Source organism: Cygnus atratus, chromosome 5 (assembly GCF_013377495.2).
Source record: "Cygnus atratus isolate AKBS03 ecotype Queensland, Australia chromosome 5, CAtr_DNAZoo_HiC_assembly, whole genome shotgun sequence".
NCBI classification, from domain to species: Eukaryota; Metazoa; Chordata; class Aves; order Anseriformes; family Anatidae; genus Cygnus; species Cygnus atratus.
Genome location: NC_066366.1, coordinates 39,152,895 through 39,171,775, shown reverse-complemented (window position 1 = coordinate 39,171,775; position 18,881 = coordinate 39,152,895). Strand labels below are relative to the sequence as shown.

At 53.7% G+C, this 18,881-nt stretch overlaps 1 protein-coding gene across 11 annotated transcripts in view; it reads right to left on the bottom strand.

Moving 5' to 3' along the window:
* Positions 1-18,881, bottom strand: part of LOC118244422 (USP6 N-terminal-like protein) — an 81,132-nt gene that overhangs the window by 15,303 nt on the left and 46,948 nt on the right. For 9 of the 11 annotated variants that reach the window (XR_007708323.1, XR_007708324.1, XR_007708322.1 and 6 more), the window contains 6 exons: positions 16,992-17,294; positions 9,804-9,877; positions 9,186-9,271; positions 8,189-8,228; positions 7,108-7,188; positions 1,113-1,220 (listed from right to left, as the gene is read on the bottom strand). Coding sequence is in view for 8 of the 11 variants with exons in the window: in XM_035539396.2 (XP_035395289.1) it covers positions 1,113-1,220; positions 7,108-7,188; positions 8,189-8,228; positions 9,186-9,271; positions 9,804-9,869 (381 nt within the window). In the remaining 3 variants the exon portion in view is untranslated. Of the gene's footprint in view, positions 1-1,112; positions 1,221-7,107; positions 7,189-8,188; positions 8,229-9,185; positions 9,272-9,803; positions 9,878-10,246; positions 10,381-16,991; positions 17,295-18,613; positions 18,794-18,881 lie in introns of those variants that run through there. The other 2 variants (XM_035539399.2, XM_035539402.2) reach the window with 2 other exon arrangements.

The window sequence follows — 18,881 nt, the reverse complement described above, 5'->3', positions numbered from 1 at the left end:
GCTGAGGTGTGCTCGGTGTGTGCACAGCCCCCCCAGGCAGCCTGCTTGGCCTCTGAGCTACGCCAATGCAAGCTAAATCGTGAAACAGGTTAGGGAAAGAAGCTAGGCAGCGTAAAGCAGCCTAGACATTTGGAGTAAAAAAATAATTAAAAAAAAAATACAGCAAGCCCCATTACTTGAATTGCTGTTCAACACACGCCACAGAATTTGATACCAAGAAATCCATAGAAAAGTCTGCAGCATGAAGAGCTCTGGTAGGAAGTAGTGCAAGTAGGACTTTGCTCCTATCTGCAGAGGAAACAACGGAAATTGATTTTTAATAGAAACTTTCAAGATAGCACTCTTATAATGACGCCTGAAGATAAAAGACGACACACACCAGCTGCTTCAATCGAGGCTGTTTCAGCTCTTCCTATACACTTCCAGCTGCACATCTAAGTTGTAAACTGCTCAAAAATCCCCCACGGGCTTTAAGATCTGCTCTCGCTCCGCTGTAATTGGCTTTCTCGACTACTGCCCCTTCGCAGGCTGGTTCAAGGCTTCTGACCTTGCTGAAAGCTTCACAATGCCACAAGTGAAGTTTTAAAGCACACAGAGGGGTCCGGGGCACCCGCATCTGGCACCCGCCTGCTTCAAGGTGGTTGTGGCCACTCCGCATCCCTCCTTTTAGCTCGGGGAACCACCATGAGCAGCACCTGCGCTTTCTATCCCCTCTCATTCCCTGAAGATGCAGTAACATCTACGGCACCTTCGCTAGCCGCTTCCAACAGAAGACGTGGAAGCAGCACGCTGAGGAAAGCAGCTGGCCAACAGACCCCTGCCTGACATAAGCAAGGATAAAGAGTTTATCCCCCTCTTGTTCTCAGCCCTCGCTAATTTGAAGCCTTTCCTTTCCAGAGGTCTCAGCAGGTCGCTGCAGGGATTCAGCCCTGCCACCACTGCACACCACCTCACTGCCTGTGGGTGAGGACGTGGGGGCTGGGCTCCCCCCATCCCGAAAAGGTTCCCGCTGGGAATCCTCGCACCCTTCCCACACGTCACAGATGGAGACGGAGATACCCACGTCCACCATGAATCCCAACCTGCTCCCGTTGCCCATGCCGGAGCCGTACCTCGTACTTTCCTTCGTTCTCCTTCTTCATCTTCTCGACATCCAGCAGGAGTGACCAGACCTGGCCTCGCACCTGGAGTGGGATGCCCTTGTACACTCGCCGACACATCTGCCAGGAGGAAAACATGTGTAACGTTAGTGTGCTGCAGCTTCCTGGCACGGCGAGGCTGAGCAGCGGAGCAGCTTGGCTGTGCAAGCCTTCGGTCTGAGCTGGCATGGCTCTCACCCTGAGCGAGGTAACAACGTGTGTGCTATCCCTGGAGCAAGGATGGGGATCAGGGATGAACATCTGAGCATCCCCCTCCTGCCTCCGTGTGTGCCTTTCGTGATTTCAGAGATGGCTCTTCCCTTTTTCTTGTCGTAAGGCCCCCCCCCCCCCCGAATAGACCATTAAATTTCAATGGGAAACAGAAAAAAAGAGCTTTTGTTCCATCCCTGACTTCTCCCGTTAAAAGAACACTTTAAAAAAAAAAAAGCGCCTTACATCTGAATGTTTTCCACGCGTTCATTCATCCCACCCTTGAAATGCCTTGCAGCTGCACTGCAAAGCCAACTGCAGCATTCCTCCCGGCTCCTGGGGACACGGGGGGGTGCTGAAGGATGCGCCGCACGTGCCCAGGCTCCAGCCACAGGGGCTCACGTTAGGATATGAGGATTTCCTTGGGGCTGGGGGACCCCACAGGACCAGGCGTGCTCACGCGGGTGGAGCACAGCAGGTCCACGTCCCACCAAGCGATCAGTTCACGCTGCCTGGTTTAAACCTATCCGACCTCCTCCAAAATCCCTCTTCTTTTTCCAGGAGGCTGGTGCAAGAGACGGGCTGGGACGCAAGGGAGAGCATCGAGGCAGGCAACGTCAGCAGCAGGTTTTCTGGTCATGGTCCTGCAGCTCTGCCTTCCCACCATCTGCTGCTGCCACCTTTCCTTCCCGGTGCATCTCGCACCATCAGCTTTTTCTCTTCTCACCTGAATTTTTAGCACAGGCCTGGGCACAAGGTTAAAGACCCGCAGCTCTGCTCTGTCGCTGCCTGCACTGTGGCACGATGCTCACCGCGTTAGGGGCTGGGCAAAGCACAGCAGGGACGGCTCTTGGCCAAAAGAGCTAGTGTGGGATGAGTGAGGAGGGCTCAGATAGACACAGGCTAGGGGACAGGCAAAGAAACAACCCTATCCTAGTCACAGTAAAGAAGGATGCAAATGTAAAAATGTAATAAATGCAAAGATTTAGGACAGTGAGCCTCGAAGCTTTGCCAGACACCTCTGTCCCCATGGCTCCAGCTCGCATTTGGGTTGAGTTACCTGGGAGTGATTAAATCAGCATGAAAGAGGCTGAGGACGCAAATGAATGTGGTTAGAGGGAGTGCTCCAAAGCCGCACCGGTAAGAAGCACACCAAGCCCAGCTCCTGCAAGCCTTCGTGACTTTGTGAAGAACAAGATGATGAAGAACAAGATGAGACGGGATCAAGAAAACAGAGTACATACCCATTCAGTTAAAATCATCCCACGATTTATTTATTTTTATTTATTTCTGAAGCGTTAGGAGAGATCAGCTGACAGTTGCCAAGGTAGAGCAAGATGCTCGGCTTGTGGGAAGAAAATTATTTTGTTTTGCATTCTCTGAACTGTTATTGTTGTACTGTAACGAGCGCAGCCCTCACTGGCATGTAGCAACTGTCTCTAATGATTTTCTCTGCATGAGAGTGCAGCAGAAACAACGGAGTTACAAAACATGCTGCGATCGAACCAAACCGAAATGGCTCTCTGTTATTTATCCGAGGGCTTTCCTCCTCCCCCCGCCTCCAAAAGTGCAAGGGATAAAACCTCAGTGCCGTGAGTCACGCGGAGTAAAAATGAGCAATTTTCCTTCTTCGGGAGACTTGAAGGAAAACAGGGAAGTTATCATTAAAAGAGGCAATTGAGCGGGGAAGGAAGCGCAGGTGATGGGAACCCCCGCTCCATGGGAAAAATGAAGAACCCTCAAGGTCACCACCTCTTGGCTCTAATAAACTGCTCGGTGCTTGCAGCTGGGGAAGGAGGGCCAGGACCACGACCCAAGCAGACAAGCTGCAGCTCAGCAGGAGGAGCAAACACCTTCACCCTTTACAGCTAGAGATGCTGGTGGCTGAAGCCCTTAGAAAGGGCTAGGGGTGGGAGGGCAGCTTTAAAAACAGAATATGCCCATTTCAGCCCGCTTTCAAATTTTGGTGTCTGTCACTTAGCTTCCCAGCCACGTGCACAGCCCACCAGGAAAGGACTGCAGGAGTAATGCCCAAATTTGGGGCAGGCATGGCTAGTTCACTTTCAAGCCTCTCAGTATACTCTCTACGTCTCCAACAGCCTGCAGCAGGGGGCAGCCCCCTTTCTCATTTCCTTTAGGGTGGGCACGTACATTTACTACAACAGCCACCTTTGGGAAAGGAAAATGCTGCCTGCCTTCGCTTACTTCAGCATGACGAGGAAGGAAGCCAGAAGTCCTTGTGAGGAAACCCTACAGAGAAGTGAGGGCCAGCTGAGAAGTCCTCCCTTAGGAAGTGTCTCGGCTTCCCCCTGCTGCCAGGGTGGATGGAGCTGCTGGGAAAAGGAAGGTGAGAGCCTGAGCCCCCCAAACAGCTGAAAATATAGAATACAGCAGGAAAATATTATTCATTTTTAGCAACAGTCCTCCGGCAAACCCCAGAGGTGGAGCCTTCCACTACCCCAGTGGACACGTGGCAAGGACGATGCAGATGTGGTGGCCACGGCAGAGAGGCTTGCTCAATAGCGCAAGCCCTGTTCTTCCCTGGGATATTCCTGCTGGCAGCACTGCAGCGGGGGCAAAACCTGACTCGGACTGCCCCTGCCATGCCAAACATCACCAGGCTGGCCCCAGCAGGAGCGGACTGCTCCCTCCTAGGGGTCTGTGCCCGTCCCTACAGAGCCCTGATTCAGCCCAAACCGCCCTGCCGGCACGCACTGGATCAAGCACCCAGCAGCCCAGTGACCTTTAGCAGAGACAAGGCCACGCCTGCGTGCAGAGAGAGGCTTTGTCTAAAAACCTGACGTCTTTGGCCAAAGCCATCCCTCTCCAAAGGTCCTGCTCCCCACAGCCAGCAGCAGCGAGCAGCCTGCAAACGGTGCAGACAGAGGCCACGTCCTCTCCGCAGCTCTCAGTCCCACGGGACTGATGCTTCTGGCTGAAATCCCGTTACTCCAGAGCTACGACGAGCAAGTTACCCTGCTGTCGGAGCACACTCAGCACAGCCTTTTTCCCCCTAAACTGTGCTGCCTTAACTGCGCATGCTTACGTAGCACTATCAGGGCATTTCCTAGAATCCTAAACCCAGTCATATGGGTTAAAAGAGCAGGGAAGGGGACACACACCACCCGGTGCTGCACCCTGAGTTAGACGATTTAATACTTTTTCACAGGTTTGGCATACATCAGCTCTGCAGGACCACGTGCTCTTTGCATGGACTTGTGTATTTTCTCATCGTTTCCTTTGTGGAAGCCAGAAGACAGCACGTAGAGCCAGGGAAAGGCACCGTGACATCAGCCTGACATTCACGCTAGGAACAGCACCGGTGGCACTTGCGTTTCTGCTGAAATTAAATCACACTGCTATACAGCATGTCTGGAACAGCTCCGCAGACAGATCTGACAGGGTGAGAAGCACCAGGAGCCCCAGGGCATTGCTTTTAATTACCGCAATCCGATTTGTTGCCCGTCTCCAAACAGGTTATACCAGGAATGATTTTAGGTGTAGCCGTGCCGCCCTGGGCCAGGCAATATACCAGGGCTTCTCCCGCCTTGTTCCCTAGCATCTGCGGCAGCCACAACAGGCAGCCAGCGGCCAGCAGCACACAGGGACACGCTGCTCAGGGAGCAAAACAGAGCACAGCCGGGCATGCAGCCTTCCCCAGCCTGCCAGCCGCTGCTGAACCAATGCCCCCCGGGCTGGGGGACACGGGACATGCCTGGGGAGGGCACGGCCTTCCTGGTAGGGGTGTCAGAGATGGGGGGAGGACACTTCCACCACAGCCCTTCTCTCCTCTCCAGGAGAAAGCCTGCGGGTCCTCTTGGGACAGCTTTTGGTCCACACGTGAGAAGTTCAGCAGCTCACACCCTTCCCAGCTGCGCAGCACGCGTTTCACAACAGGCAAGCCGAGGCAACGACCTGAGCCCCACGCAAGCGCTGAGAGATGCTGCAAAACACACCCGCCTGCACGAGGAGCCCAGGGCCCCTCCGCACAGGCTCTATCAAAACAAAGATCAAATATAAGGCTCCTGTCTTCAGCAAGAGGTTTTTTCCCTAAGATGACATCCGAGCCTTGATTAAAATAGCAGACAGACGGCGTCTTGTGACACTTGGGCTTCTGTCACGGCAGTGAAGTGCTGAAAACAACGGTGAAGACGAGCAGCCATGCAGACGACAGGCTGACTGCTCAGGGAAGGCACAAACCCAACCCGCTGCACATTGCAAAAATCGGACCGAGAGCTCATCGTGCCTCCTTAGCTAGGAAAAAATGCCAGTGGTTGAAGGGCATTACTGCGCTCCCAGCAGCAGGTTTTCCTTTCTTTGCTGTCCTCCCAAGTCCATTTGTGAGCTGCAGCCAGCCGTCAGCTCATGGCAACCTGCATCTCCAAGCAGCTTCTCTGCTCCCACGGAGCATGGGGTGGTGCAGCATCTCTCCTTTAAAAAAGGAAGGATGCAAACAGCACAGCGGTCCACACAAAGGACGGACGGGGATGGAAAGACATCCAGGTGAAGGATGCAACCTGCTTTTTTTTTTTTTTGAAAGCACTTCTTGTTGTGCCTCCTAGGGTCTTGCTCCCTGCCACTTGGCACTGAGCACCGGGCTGTGTGGCAGCTTGAGGCACTCCCCGGTGGCTATCAGCAGCAGCACAGGCCGGCCTGCGAGCAGCGCCACCGGGCTGCCAGGACCATCAGGACCGAGTCAAAGCTCCTTTATACTCCCTCCATCCGCTGAGGGGGCTGACACCGACTGCCAGGGCAGCCAGGCTCTAGTCCTCCAGGGGACAATGCCTCTTCTGTGTCCAGGAGTCACGAACCAGTTAGGGGCTGGTATAAATAATAACGTCATTTATTCCATGACAAGAGCTCTGCGGTTTTCTGACACAAAGACCCGCAAGAGGCCTGCTGGTAGATGGCTGGTCAGGCACCTCGCGAGCCAAAAACCAAAAGCCAAGAAGCAGCTGGGCGGTGAAAATCCTGCTCGGCTCCTGGGGCCTCCCCTGGGGCTATACATGGGGCCCCCGTCCCTCGGGACACCCCAAAGGGTGCCATACAGCCAGCAGAGCCCACCACAAGCTGCTGGGCCCCCAGGCTGTAAGGGTTGCTGATGCTGCTGGGAAGCATCCATCTACATGAGCCCAAAGGACTTGGCATCACTTCCTTGGCTGCCTCTTTCCGAGGCTGGCCCCTGGGGAACACGAGGCTCCGAAATCCCACGCGGAAAGGCAGCACGTCCACCTTGCCCTAAGCATACAGCAGGCACAGTGCTCCTGTCCGTGCCCAGCAAGGGTCTGAAGTCTGCCATTAGGTTAAAGAGGTTTCTGCTTTAAGTCTCCTCCCAGAGAGTCTACCTACGCGTGGATTACTAGGAACATCAGGATTACACGGAACATCAGCTGCACCGTACCCCTCACGCCTCCCTTGCGATTCCCAGGTGCTGGAGACACAAACAGCCTGGGGCACGAGGCACCCCCTGCTCTCGCAGGCAGGACACGCGGACATTTCTGCTGTGCTCCTGCTTGCATAGGTAAGCTAAGTGCAAACACGCAGGCAGCTTTTAGGAAACCATTTTTAATAAGAGTCTCGTGAGAACAAGACATTCCCTCTACCGGTAAAGCAGCAAGCTCAAGGAAAGACTGAAAATTTTAAAGACTAATGTGTAGAACGAGGCAATATTTTCCAGTGATCTCTGGTTTCTCCCTCAACTTTCTGAAAGCCTGATTCTAAGGTTGCACCATCACATCCCGCCTCTTTTCCACCTCACCTTGTCACTGTTTCTGTATTTGCCCCATTTCTTCAGCATCTTCAGCCACTTGTCCACGCGTTCAATTTCCTGCTGTTTTTGCTGGTGTAAGGGGGAAGAAGAGACAAATGTAAGAAAAAAGCCCCTGAATATACTTTCCGAAAGAATAAAACTTCATTCTCTTTAGTTTGAAATTTCTAACAGCTGAACTTTGCATTCAGCTACATGTAAACACCTCTTGCTGGGGCCAGGAATAATCCAGAGGTGTATGCAGGAGCTGGCAGTTTCAACCCCCAGTCATTAAAAATGCAGTGTATAAACAAGGAGAGACACAGGCTTAGCAGACAGAAAGCATTTCCAAGAGGAGCAGCCCTTGACAACAAAATCCTTCCAGCTTCAGCGAGCCTCAGACCATTCTGCATCACCTCTGCCAGAAGGCAGGTGGACACGAGACGCTTTAGTCCCAGCTAGCAGGACCCCAGCGGAGAAGCCAAACATCCATAAACCAGGCCCCAAACCGGTCCCTCCGAGGCAAAGTATTTTATTAGATGAACCGAAGCAAAGAGCTGTTACTTGCCACAGAAGCCCACTCACAACCCAAGCGCAGACAGACATCTCCACTTTCCAGGTGAGCTTTAACCTCCTGCAGCTGTGGCACGGTGCACAGGGAGGCTCAGCTCTATCTCAGAATAAAATGGCTTTTTTTCTGCAAACAGCCCCGCGTCCCTGCAGGAGGACATGCTGCCAGCTCGGGGCAGGGGAGGATGGAGCAGGGTTACCCACAACCACTGTGGTCTTCCCCTGTGCCTTCAGTCCCCTTGTTAAGCTGCAGCCATTCAGCGCCATGCCGCAGCCCAATCGAGGGAAGCTTTTCCCAGGAGGAAAAAATGAGCGAAATGTGCTTTAAAACGTGAGGTTTCAGTGCAGCGTGGAGGAAGGGAGGTGCCTGACACTACAAATAAGAGCTCCAACAAATGGTCCCGGAGCTGCAGCATGCAGAGTCCCCACCTCTGCTCGTTGCACTCTCGCTTGCACATTTGTTTCCCTAAAAACAAGCTTAGAAGGATCTGAGAACCGCATCAGCAAAGCCGACAGCTCTCACCTTCTCCTCCAAGGCGGTGCGGGTCGGCAGCTCCTGCTCGCTGGAAAAGCAAGGGATGACAAGGTTAGCCTGGGCGTGAGCAGGGTAAGGAGCACCGGGTGCTCCCTCTGCAGGGAGCCACGCACCAGAGACACGCGGCTCCAGGGCTTCGTGCCTGTCCTACAGCTGTCCCTCTGGGCCACAGCCTGCCCGAGGCACCAGCCAAAACCCCGTGGGAGCTGCTGGGGGGATATCAAGCACGGATATTGCTGGAAACCCTGTGCACACTTGGGCATCCATTAAAAAAAGCAGGGGAATTCTGAACAGCAAGTGCTTTGAATCTCCCCTGCCGCAGACAGAACACCCACTATTCTCACTTCTGTTGTAAATCTGAAAGAAACAGCTCTTTAAACGTTCTCCCCAGCCAAAAGGTGTGCATTTAATTTTCCTTTGTGCCCTGCTTAGAGCAAGGATTTCCTAAGGGAAGGAAGAATGATCAGATCTCTCTTCCCTTGCTACACAGCCCTGCATCAGCAGGGGCAAACGCAGGATGATCTCCTTCAAACAAATGCCACAGGCCTCCAAGGAGGTGCACGAGCACCAGCCTGCAGCTTCTGACACCAGGTGACGGGAAACCACTCTTCCCCAAAGAGGACAACAAGCAAAAGGATATCCTGAAACCCCCTTTAAAAAAACCAAAAACCAAAAAACAAAAAAACAGCTTTCCTACCAAGTGGTTATCTCAAAACCTTTTTTTTTTTTTGGCTCACGAAGGTCACCGTGAGCATTTTGAGGCAGTTTTGGAGGGCTCTGAACGTTGCCTTGCAGCAGATTCAAAGCAGCGTGTTTCCAGCGTGGCTGAGGGAGGAGATGCCCCCAGCCTCTCCTCCAGCATCTGGGGCTGACGGAGCCAAGCCACAGAGCAGCCTGGAGCCAGGATGCCGGCCCTGCCACGCTGTGCAGAGGGCACCCCGCACGAGCACGCGTTGGGAGGACAGGAGAGGAGAGCAGGACTTACTGCAGGAACCCAAACCGGTCGGTAACTTTATACAGCGTGAAATCGGCATCTTCCCACGGGTCGATCTCGGCTCCCTCCTGCCTGCCCTGGAAGCAGAAGGGATGCCCGTGAGCCACCCCCAGCAGTGGGAACACCCCAGTGCCCACACCCCGCTCCCCCCCAGCCCCCACATGAGCACAGGGCAACAGGCCTGGAGACTAAAACCTGCTCTAAAGAGAGAAACACAATGCAAGCAGGAGAAAAGTCTGCACCATCCAGCTTTGCGGGGGTGTCTCTGCTCCGGGCTGGGACGGGCTGTACCTCGGTGCTGATGGGCACGAGGCAGCCTGGTTTTCACAGAATCGTAGGGGTTGGAAAGGACCTCGAGAGATCATCGGGTCCAATCCCCCTGCCAAAGCAGGTTTTAGGGGGCACCAAAGCACTGGAAGCCCAGGAACTTTCAAACTATGGCCTGAGCCAGAGGATAGGATCCACGAGAAAGTCTGGGGACAATGTGAGAGGGGATGTGCGGGCAGGGAGAGACGGGTTACGGTGGAGATGCTTTGGAGCATCCCTGCTTGACCACTTGATTAAATAGGTGCAGCCTTAGCGTGCTTGGGGAAAGCACGAGCTTGGTACCTTCTCATACTTGGCAACGATCTCCGCTTTTTCCTGGGTTATTAAAGTGTCTATATCTTTCTTCATGTCAGAAGCTGTAAGGCAGAGAAAAAAAAAAGAGAGAAGGAGGTAAGTAAATGTGTACACAGCATAGGAAATATTTTAGGCAAGTGCTAATAGGAAAAAGCTTTGCTGACAACTTTAGCTTCCAGCCTTATCCCAAAGCTAAAATTAGGCTCAGATTGAAAAGCCTCCATACAAAGCATGTGTGGAGCTCGCATGCACCCAGCACGACTGCCAGCTCCTCGCTCTGCATGGGGAACAACTGAATTTGAGCAAGTGGGAGCTTTGTCTGCAAAGCAGGCTGGAGGATGAGACGCTGCGCCTTTGTTCTAGGCACACACATGCCTGTAGGAAAGACACCAAGCTTTTAAAACAGAGACGAGGAAACCAGCCGTGCTTACCGCAGAGCCCCTGCACCACGCGGTCGCACGCCAGCTGCCCCGCTGAGCATTTATGGGACGAGAGCAAAACGCCCAACTCTTGCCCTCAGCTCTGGGTGTGAAGCCATCAGAGCTGTAGGGACATCCGAAGGCTGACTCAACATCAAAGACAACGCTAAGAGGAGAAATGTTTGCCTGTCGAAGTGCGCACGCGATTAAATGGCCTCTGGGCGATCAGCATCCACACGCATCCCTACGAGAAGGGCAACGGGGCAGCGAGGTGACCACAGAGCCCCCAGCTGCTTTGTGATCGACGTGGGGCTCAATCGTCAATCGCAAACGTCTCCTTCTACAGACCCACGGGAGCACCCTCCCTGCCGAACAAAGCCGAGCCCGGAGGAGAAAGCAAGGAGGCTGCGAGAGCGGAGAGCAGCTCCACCACGTCCTCCTCCTCTTGTGAGAGCTTGGGAGCTGCCCCACGCGACGCGTGCTGCCGGGCACGGCCCGGCCAAGACGGCCACGTCACCTCCCCCAGCAGGCAAGGTGCCAGAGCGCTGCAAACGCCACCCACACCTTTGGGCTCCAGGAGCCACCCTGTCCCCGGGCAGGGAGGAGGCAGTGGGGACACCCCCAGCCCACATTCCCAACCACTTTGTAACCGGGCAAACTCCAGCCAGCCCCGGCGTTTTCCATCTGCTGGTACCTTCCCCTTGCTCCCCTTCCCGCAGCGCTCAGTTCTTATTCCGTATTATTATTTTTTCCAAGTGCTCCCCACGCTTCTGCCGTGAGTTATGAGCCCTACTCGCAGCGGGCAGGACAAGCACTGGGAAGGCACGTCGCGTTATCCCCCGCGCGGCCACGTCTCCGCAGGTCCCAGATGGGAAGTCTGCATTTCAAGAGGGAGGGAACACAGCTCTAACGGGGTTTTCCAAATGGCTTAGAGTTTGGAAGTTTCTGACCGCTTATGAGGACAAAACCTCTTAGAATAGTTCGTCAGAAAGTCAGGCTGCTTTTGCCTGCTCCGAGGAGATTTTGCCTGCTGTCAAAAGATTCGGCAGGGCCAGGGAAAAAACTGTTAAGAGCCACCGCAACCTTAAATTATTTTCCCCACTGCCACACAATGAATCATCCAGTGATTTACCCAGAACATCTGAAAGCTGAACGGCTTTAATAACACAGTCCAGAGATTTCTTGTAGGGCTTGAAGCACGGAGTATATGTGGGACCCGTCATGGGAAAACACAGCACATAGTGAATCCTAACCAGCTGCAGGGTCAGAAGAAAAGCCCCACCCACCTCGTTTTCACTTAACAGATCAGTTAAAAATGTCCTTTTCCGTTTGCCCACGTCAATTTGAGGACACCCACAGACCAATGGACAGCACCGAGACTGACGAGCAACGTTTGAATCAGCCACTCGATGTCAGAACCGCTACAGGTAAGCGGGAAAGCAAGTAGGAAAGATTGCTGCTTTTTGAAAAGAAGACAGACCAGCTCGCATCTACAACCCCAAAGCGAATCCCGCTTGTTCACCCTGAGCTGTCACTGCAAACGAGTGGGAACCGGGAGCTGCCCTGACCTCCCCCGAGGAAGCACCTCGGTCCCCTCTGGGGGTAGGATGCGCGTTGACTGAGGCTCTTTAAAGAGCAAACTCTTTCAATCCGCGGCAGGAAGGGAATTTCCCCGTTATTCACTCCCCAGCCAGAACAGAGCAAGGACAAATATTAAACCGCACGTTGCTCTACTTTTCCGAGCCATGGATCTTACTTAAAATGCTCCCCTGGCCCTGGCTTTTGCTTAACACATGTTAATTGTGGCTTCATTTTTTCACGATGCAAGGTCTGAGTGACAGTCTCACCGTGTCCTCTAACATATCTTTATCTTCTCCTTCCTGTGGCTTTCTTCTGAGAAGTTTAAATCAGAGGCAAATTTGCTTTCCTGACCCCACTCCCTCCTTACATCATTTTCCGATTGTTATGAGGCCGAAGAAATGACACCCTTTAGGTGCTGCTAAAAATACAAACCTTCCGCAGGCCGGAGGGAAAAATAAAACTGTGTGTCAAATTAAACGTGCAAGGTGTTTACGAAGTGGAAATTATTCTGTCTCTAACCTCATGCTGTAATAGAATAACCAGAGGAAGAGCTGCTTGGTGACAACAGAGGGTTCCCACAGCAGAAGAAAGCAGCAAGACCACGTTTCTTTTGTCTTCAGCCTACGTGAAAGCCTCCCAGCAGCCAGAAGCCCCGGACTAATGCAAAGTAGCCCGTTTTGCATCTCCTGCCCGGAACACGCGTGCTGGCTCTCTTTCTGCTGCTCGTCGATCCGAATTTAGAAGACAACTCAAAAGCAGACAAGATGGTTGATGGCAATAGGACAAGGCGGAGCTGTGCTCGCTTTCGCTCGTCTGCCCATTCGTGCAGCCAGCACAGGGGCTGCTGGTGGACAAGGCCAGCTGCCACCCCCCGAAATCCCCGTGGAAGAGCCAGCAGTGACTGCTTAGTTTCAAGGAAACCAGAACAAACATAGAAAATGCTCTCACATCACAGAAATGGCACCGGGGGTAAGAGCTGGCTGCCTGGCTCCGAACCCCAACCAACAACACGGGTTCAATTAGCTACAGCCCGTACTTACCTCGCTTCTCCACTCACATACACCAGGCTTCGGACTTCATTTTTTCCCCTAAATACACAGCTCCAATGGCTTTCTCCAGCTGCCCAATTTTCTCCTGTGTGCACTGTATTTTCCCTTTTTTTTTTTTTCTGGTGTCAATCCCACATTGTGAAGCAGCCATGAAGAGGAACGATAAGAAGGCATTAACAATTAGGGTAGTAGATGATTTTGCTATGATACAAGCAACAGAAAGCCTCAAGCCACGGAATTTAACTAACAAACAGAGTTCCCAAGTAGTTTCTTTTAAAAATAATGAGTAGAAGAAAAAAACCCCAGTCTGCCATCTCCCACAAAATTTGCAGCTCCCAGTTTATGATTTAAGGGAAGAACTAACCCCAGTAACAGCAAGCAAAAAAGATGCTCCGTGAAAATGCGCGTTACTGCCTACCCACACTGAATACCTACCTAGCCATGAGCAAATGCAAACTCTTCACAAAACACTGAAGTTTTCCCTAGATGAGAACAACTTTCTTGATATTAATTCACCGTGTGGATTTCAAGTGTTGGCAGCAGCACGAAGGTGTCTGCACCAAAAACACGTGACTGTGTGCAAACACTATTACCTTCAAGTCAAGCTTACTCCCTGAGAAGCCACAGATTTAATTTTTTTTTGTCCCATACAATTATCATCATACGTAACAGCAAATACTTAGGGAAAGTGGAGTATCTAAATCTATGCTCTGCATTTAAAGTAGTCATTGAACTTCCATGGCGCTGCTGTACGGCGGCACCAAACAAATTGGCCTAAGGGAAGCTGGCTTTCAGAAGGGCGAGCCCTATCGCATCAGCCAGGAGGAGACTTCCACTGGAGCTCACAGCCAGGAAGGAGCTCAGCTCCAAGAGCCCTTCGGGTACAAGCCCTGAGCCACCGACACGCACCAGGTGCCTGCTGTGCTCTTCAGCCACCTGCAACGTTTTCCCCCCCCCCAACAAAAGCTGCCTCTTACAAACGCCGCTTGCAGTCGCCCTGCCTGGTTTGCTCCCTCTGTGTCAGTACCTGCGGATGAAGCAGATGCCGCCACCTCTTTCCAGAGGGGTCCTCTCCTGAGGACACACCCGCAGCCCTCCGTCCACCTGCAGGCCCTCTTGCCCCACCGCTCGATGGATACAAGCGAGGAGAAGTCCCATTAAACTGCAGCGGGACGCGAACCTCGCACACAGACCCGAATCCAGCAAAAACGCAAGGGGGGGCAGGCTCTGGGTAAGGACTGGAGCAGGGACACTGAAGACTTGGCTGGTGGGCCACGCGCAGTCAGCAGAGGATTGCGGGCAGTTGCACATCACCGTGTTTCGAGGTGCCTCACAAGAAATTCACTTCAGCCACGGTTCAGGATTTGACGCCTCCGAGACCTTCTCGCAAAACAGTTTTGCTGTTGGGACCTGCCAGAAAGCAACTCCTAGCCTTCAAACGGAGAAGCTGCAGTGATGTTGTGCCAATCCACTATTTTTCACACCAAGTGAGCTTGAAGCAAGCAGCACTTCACCCTGAACCTACCGTTTCCAGCAGCAGCGTGAGAGCAGGCACTGCCCCGTGTTTCCTCCGTGAGCTGAACCCTGCTGTCAAACCTCCCTCCCCGGGCGCTGCTGAGCTCTTGCTCTTCAGCCTCCCAGCAGCCAAACCCCTCCTGAGCCACAGCTGCTGACCTTTCAGTTTTCTCTCGGCCTTCTGACAAGGAAAATACAGGCTTTTTACACATGTGCTGATTTTATACTGTCATGCTGCACCAGTGCAGGCTGTGCTCACTGTTGCCTTCGCTCTTTTGCTGGACAGTAGGTCAGTTACAACCTGGCATAAGGGCTTTCGAGGGAAAATGCCAGTAAACCTCCTTCTCGGGAAGCATAGCATCGCGTTCTCAACATCGGACCGGACTTGGGGATATTTCTGCACAGCAATTTTTCAATATTTTATCCTGCAGAGAAGCAGCCACTCAGTGCACTCGAGATTACAGCCTCCGTGTTTTGGTTTCTTCTCTGTCTGCGCCGTGCCCACCAATTCCAGCAAATTAAAGGCAAGCACGACACAGGCACGCAGCCAAATTGCGAAATCCCAAGTTCCCTCCCCAAGCTGAGCCATCCCAGCCGCCTGCACCCCTCATCCCCCCAGGGCAAAGCGCACAGAACCTGCACGCTTGCTGCAGCTGCTGTAGCAGCGCACCTCTGTGCTGCCCAGCTGCGCCCGAGCCCGTGAGAACGGGGATTTCAAGGCTGGCTGCCTCTCTGCAGCAAGTCATTGGTAACTATTGCCCTGAAGAAGAACTGACTTTGGGCTAAGGTGTGTTGGAGCCCCGAATGTGCCCAAATAACTACTAGAGACTGCCATCAGGGAAAAAAGGAGAAGTAAATAAAGCAAGTTTTGACACACTGTACTTAAATAACGCGCTAGCTTGCATCAGACTGAAGCTAGCGCGGAATAAAGTCACCAAGGTACGTACTGACAACCACATCCACCACCATCGAAACTAAGCACGTCTCTGTTCCTGTTTCGCCTTCTATTTTAAAAGCACGTTTTAGCATATTTTACAACCTTTAGCTGCCTACGGTACGAGCCAGTCCCTGCGATTTTTCTGCGGGGAACGTGCTAAAGGAGCTGAGCTCGAGCCGTTTTGTCCCAGGACACCTGCCGGAGCTGAGCCCCCAGTGTCCCCAGGACGCAGTGCCCCGGGGCACATCAGCCACAGCTCGAGCAGCGGTGCCGGCACTCGCGTGCCCTGCGGCGTGCAGCCCTGCAGAGCCGCCCCACAGCCCCGTGGAGGAGCAACTCAGGAAGAAACAGGCTACGGAGCGCTAAAAATCCCCCGGCAGGGTTTATTCAAGTGCACAGACAGGCACCTCGGTGTGCTTCGGAGCACTCGCAGCCAGCTGTAGGCGCCAAGGCGGCACGCAGCAGGAGATGACAGCTCTCCCTGGCTGGGGCGGCACGGCACGCTCCTGGCTGCACCCCGAGCTCCTTGCTTGGCAGGACCCGGGTCCTTCTGCTCAACAACTGAGCCGTGCCCTCGGGTGGGGGCGGGTGTTGAGCTGTAGGACCTCCGCTCACAGCCGTCTAGTGGTTTCGCTAGAAATCCTAGGAGGGAGATTTCAACCCCAACAAACCTTCCCAGTCCCCTCCTAACGATGGCTTTAGGCAGCCTCAGCCCCTGGCTTTGATACTCGCCCAAAAAGTGGCGCTCGGCTACAGACAGGCTACAGGAAAGGAAATCAGACTTGCACTGACAGAGCGAGTAACGGCTTCAGGAACAAAATTACTACCAGGCAGAACGAACCAATATCCAACAGATCCCGTTTGCATGTTTATTTCCTTGACTACGACAAACCCAAGAGCACGCAGACATGCTTTTTTGTGTTTTAAATAGCATAAGGAGCACTAAGCCAGCTGAATTGCAGGGTTAATGTTTCAACTGTCTTGAGGGTCCATGGAAATGACTGCCTACAGATCACTTTCTGCATGGCAGACATGTTACAGAAAGCTCATACCAGTTCCTGTCCCAATAAGCTTGCACCATATCTGAATCATGGATTCATAACGGTTGGAAAAGACCTCCAAGGTCACCTGCTCCAACCCTCCCCCTACCACCAATGTCACCCACTAAACCACGTCCCCAGGCACCACGTCCAACCTTTCCTTGAACACCCCCAGGGACGGTGACTCCACCACCTCCCTGGGCAACCCGTCCCAGTGCCTGACTGCTCTCTCTGAGGATAAATGTCTCCTCGTTTCCAAACTGAACCTCCCCTGGTGCAACTTGAGGCCATTCCCTCTAGTCCTATCAGTGAAATAGCTCCACGTGCTGAACAACAGAGAAAATCACAGCCATCCCTATATAACCACATTCACCTCCTTCAGCAGATGCACTTGTGGCAGCCAAGTGAGCTTCTGCAACAAGCTGCTTGACGCAACTAGCAGTGTCCCAAGAAGCCCAGCTGGAGAACGCCCAGGATTACTACAGAGCACCCAGGACTACGACAGAACAGGCTGGCCGGCACAGGTCTCAATTTCTTGGCACAGGCACCCGCAGCACACAAGTGCTCTCGGAGTGATCCCTGGAGTCAGAAAGGAGCGTGGAAATGCAAGCCGGTGCCCAGCAGCACGCCCTTACCTGAGCGTGGTATCAGGTGCCGAGATGCATCCGTTCAGCCGGAGTTGCGCTCTCCCCTTCGGGCATCTAACCGGCCGCGAGCCTTCCTCGCCCCGAGCCGACGTCTCCGCCACGGGGCGCGACGAATCCCGGCCGTCCCGCAGCGCCGGCCGCACGCCCGTTCCCTCGGCCTGGCTCACGCCACCCGGTCACTGCAGCTCTGTCCTCGGCGGCCCCGCGGTGCCGCAGCTCAGCGCCAGCGGCCGGGAGAAGAGGCACGCCAGGAGGCTCTCCGCACGCGGGCTCGCTCTTCCCACGGAGTCACTGCGAAGGAAGCAAGGAGTCGGTGAGCTTTCCGTCCCTGGCACACCTCAGAGCCCGTGACACTTTTGCACCAGCAGACACGCTACCTGAGGCTCAGAGAGCAGAGGATGCTCTGTGCCCTACCCCAGGGCTGGAGAGCTGGGGCTGGCTGAGCTACTTCCCAGCACTTTCGGCTTCTACCCAACACATCCAACCAGCTAAAAGCAATTCAAAGAACAGAGCCCAGCGTGGAGCTGTCGTTGTGACAGCCTCCAGAACTGGTATTCCTTACGAATTTTAGCAGCGACAAAGGAAAAAAAGAGAGACATGAAGGCTGTCAGCCTGCACTCTGCGCCGTGTAGGCACGTGCACATTTCGCACGTGACTTTGAGGACCGCTAGCACATCCCATAGCTTTGGATGGGGAAGCCGAGCGGCATTTCGGTTGGTGACAGGCCTTCCCAGAACAAAGCCGACGTGCTGCAGCGGATCAGCCTAAGGAGTCCTGCGGCCACAGCTCCAACATCGCCTCTGCTGCACCAGGATGGTCTGCGACTGCTGGAGGCAGCGTTTTATCAAGGCGACCGGAGACCAAGCACTAACTTTTAGCAGAAGAAGGTTAAAAAAAAAAAAAGGGGGGGGGATTTTCCCCTCTTAAACAAATTTTTAATTCTCACCTTAAGCAACCCACGGAAGTAACGCGCTAGTTGCACAAGTGTGAAATGAGACTTGGCTCCGAAGTGCGACGCTGCTGTTAGAAACAAGGGGGGAAGCGTGCGCGCGTGCCCGCCAGAGGAAGCACGGCTCACTTCCACCTCGAGAAGCTGCTTCGGCAACATGGTCTCACTCAGGAGCACTCGTGATGCACTTTCCCTCCCGTTCCTGTGCCATCACCCCCCAGCACAGTGCCTCAGAGCCCCCAGGGGCAGAAGACTTCCCGCACGGTCCTTGCTGAGGCGGACACCATTAGTTAGCGCCGAGTAACCCGTAACGCAGACTATGGTACGTACACGTTGCCCTTGAGTAACCTATAACATGGCTTGCACACCTTGTAAGGCAAGTTGCTCACATTTTCCTCTGTCCCCTCAATTTACATCGGGGCTGCAAAGCACAATGGAAAGCTGTGGGCACGATGAGGATAATACTTTTCTGCAAGTATCGCCAGACTACGGCAACGCGGTGAAACGCAGACGTATCGGCCAAGCCTTCTCGTTACAGAAATACTTAAACGTGAGGCTGCGTTTCCACGCTATCCACCCCCCTCGAGGCTACCACCGTGCGTGGCAGTAAGCGCAACCTCAGCCTCCTCCCCACCGCCCTCCTCGTGCTCCCAGCACTTACGTTTCGCTCTCATTTTCAGGCAGCTGTGCTGCGCCGTGCCTTGGGGCTCAGGTGGAGGCTTTCCGACCAAGGGCTGAGGCAGGAGGAGAGAAGCAGGGAGGAGAAAGAGGGCTGGTACGGAGACGGGCTCTGACAGCGGCTCCTCCCTGCTCGCACTACAGCAGGGCAGCTTCGGTGCTTCTGCAAAGAACAACCGCCGCAATGCCAAAAGCCACAGCTTTAGATGTGAGCTAAAGCCCTCGAGCAGAACAGTGGGTCTGCAAACAAT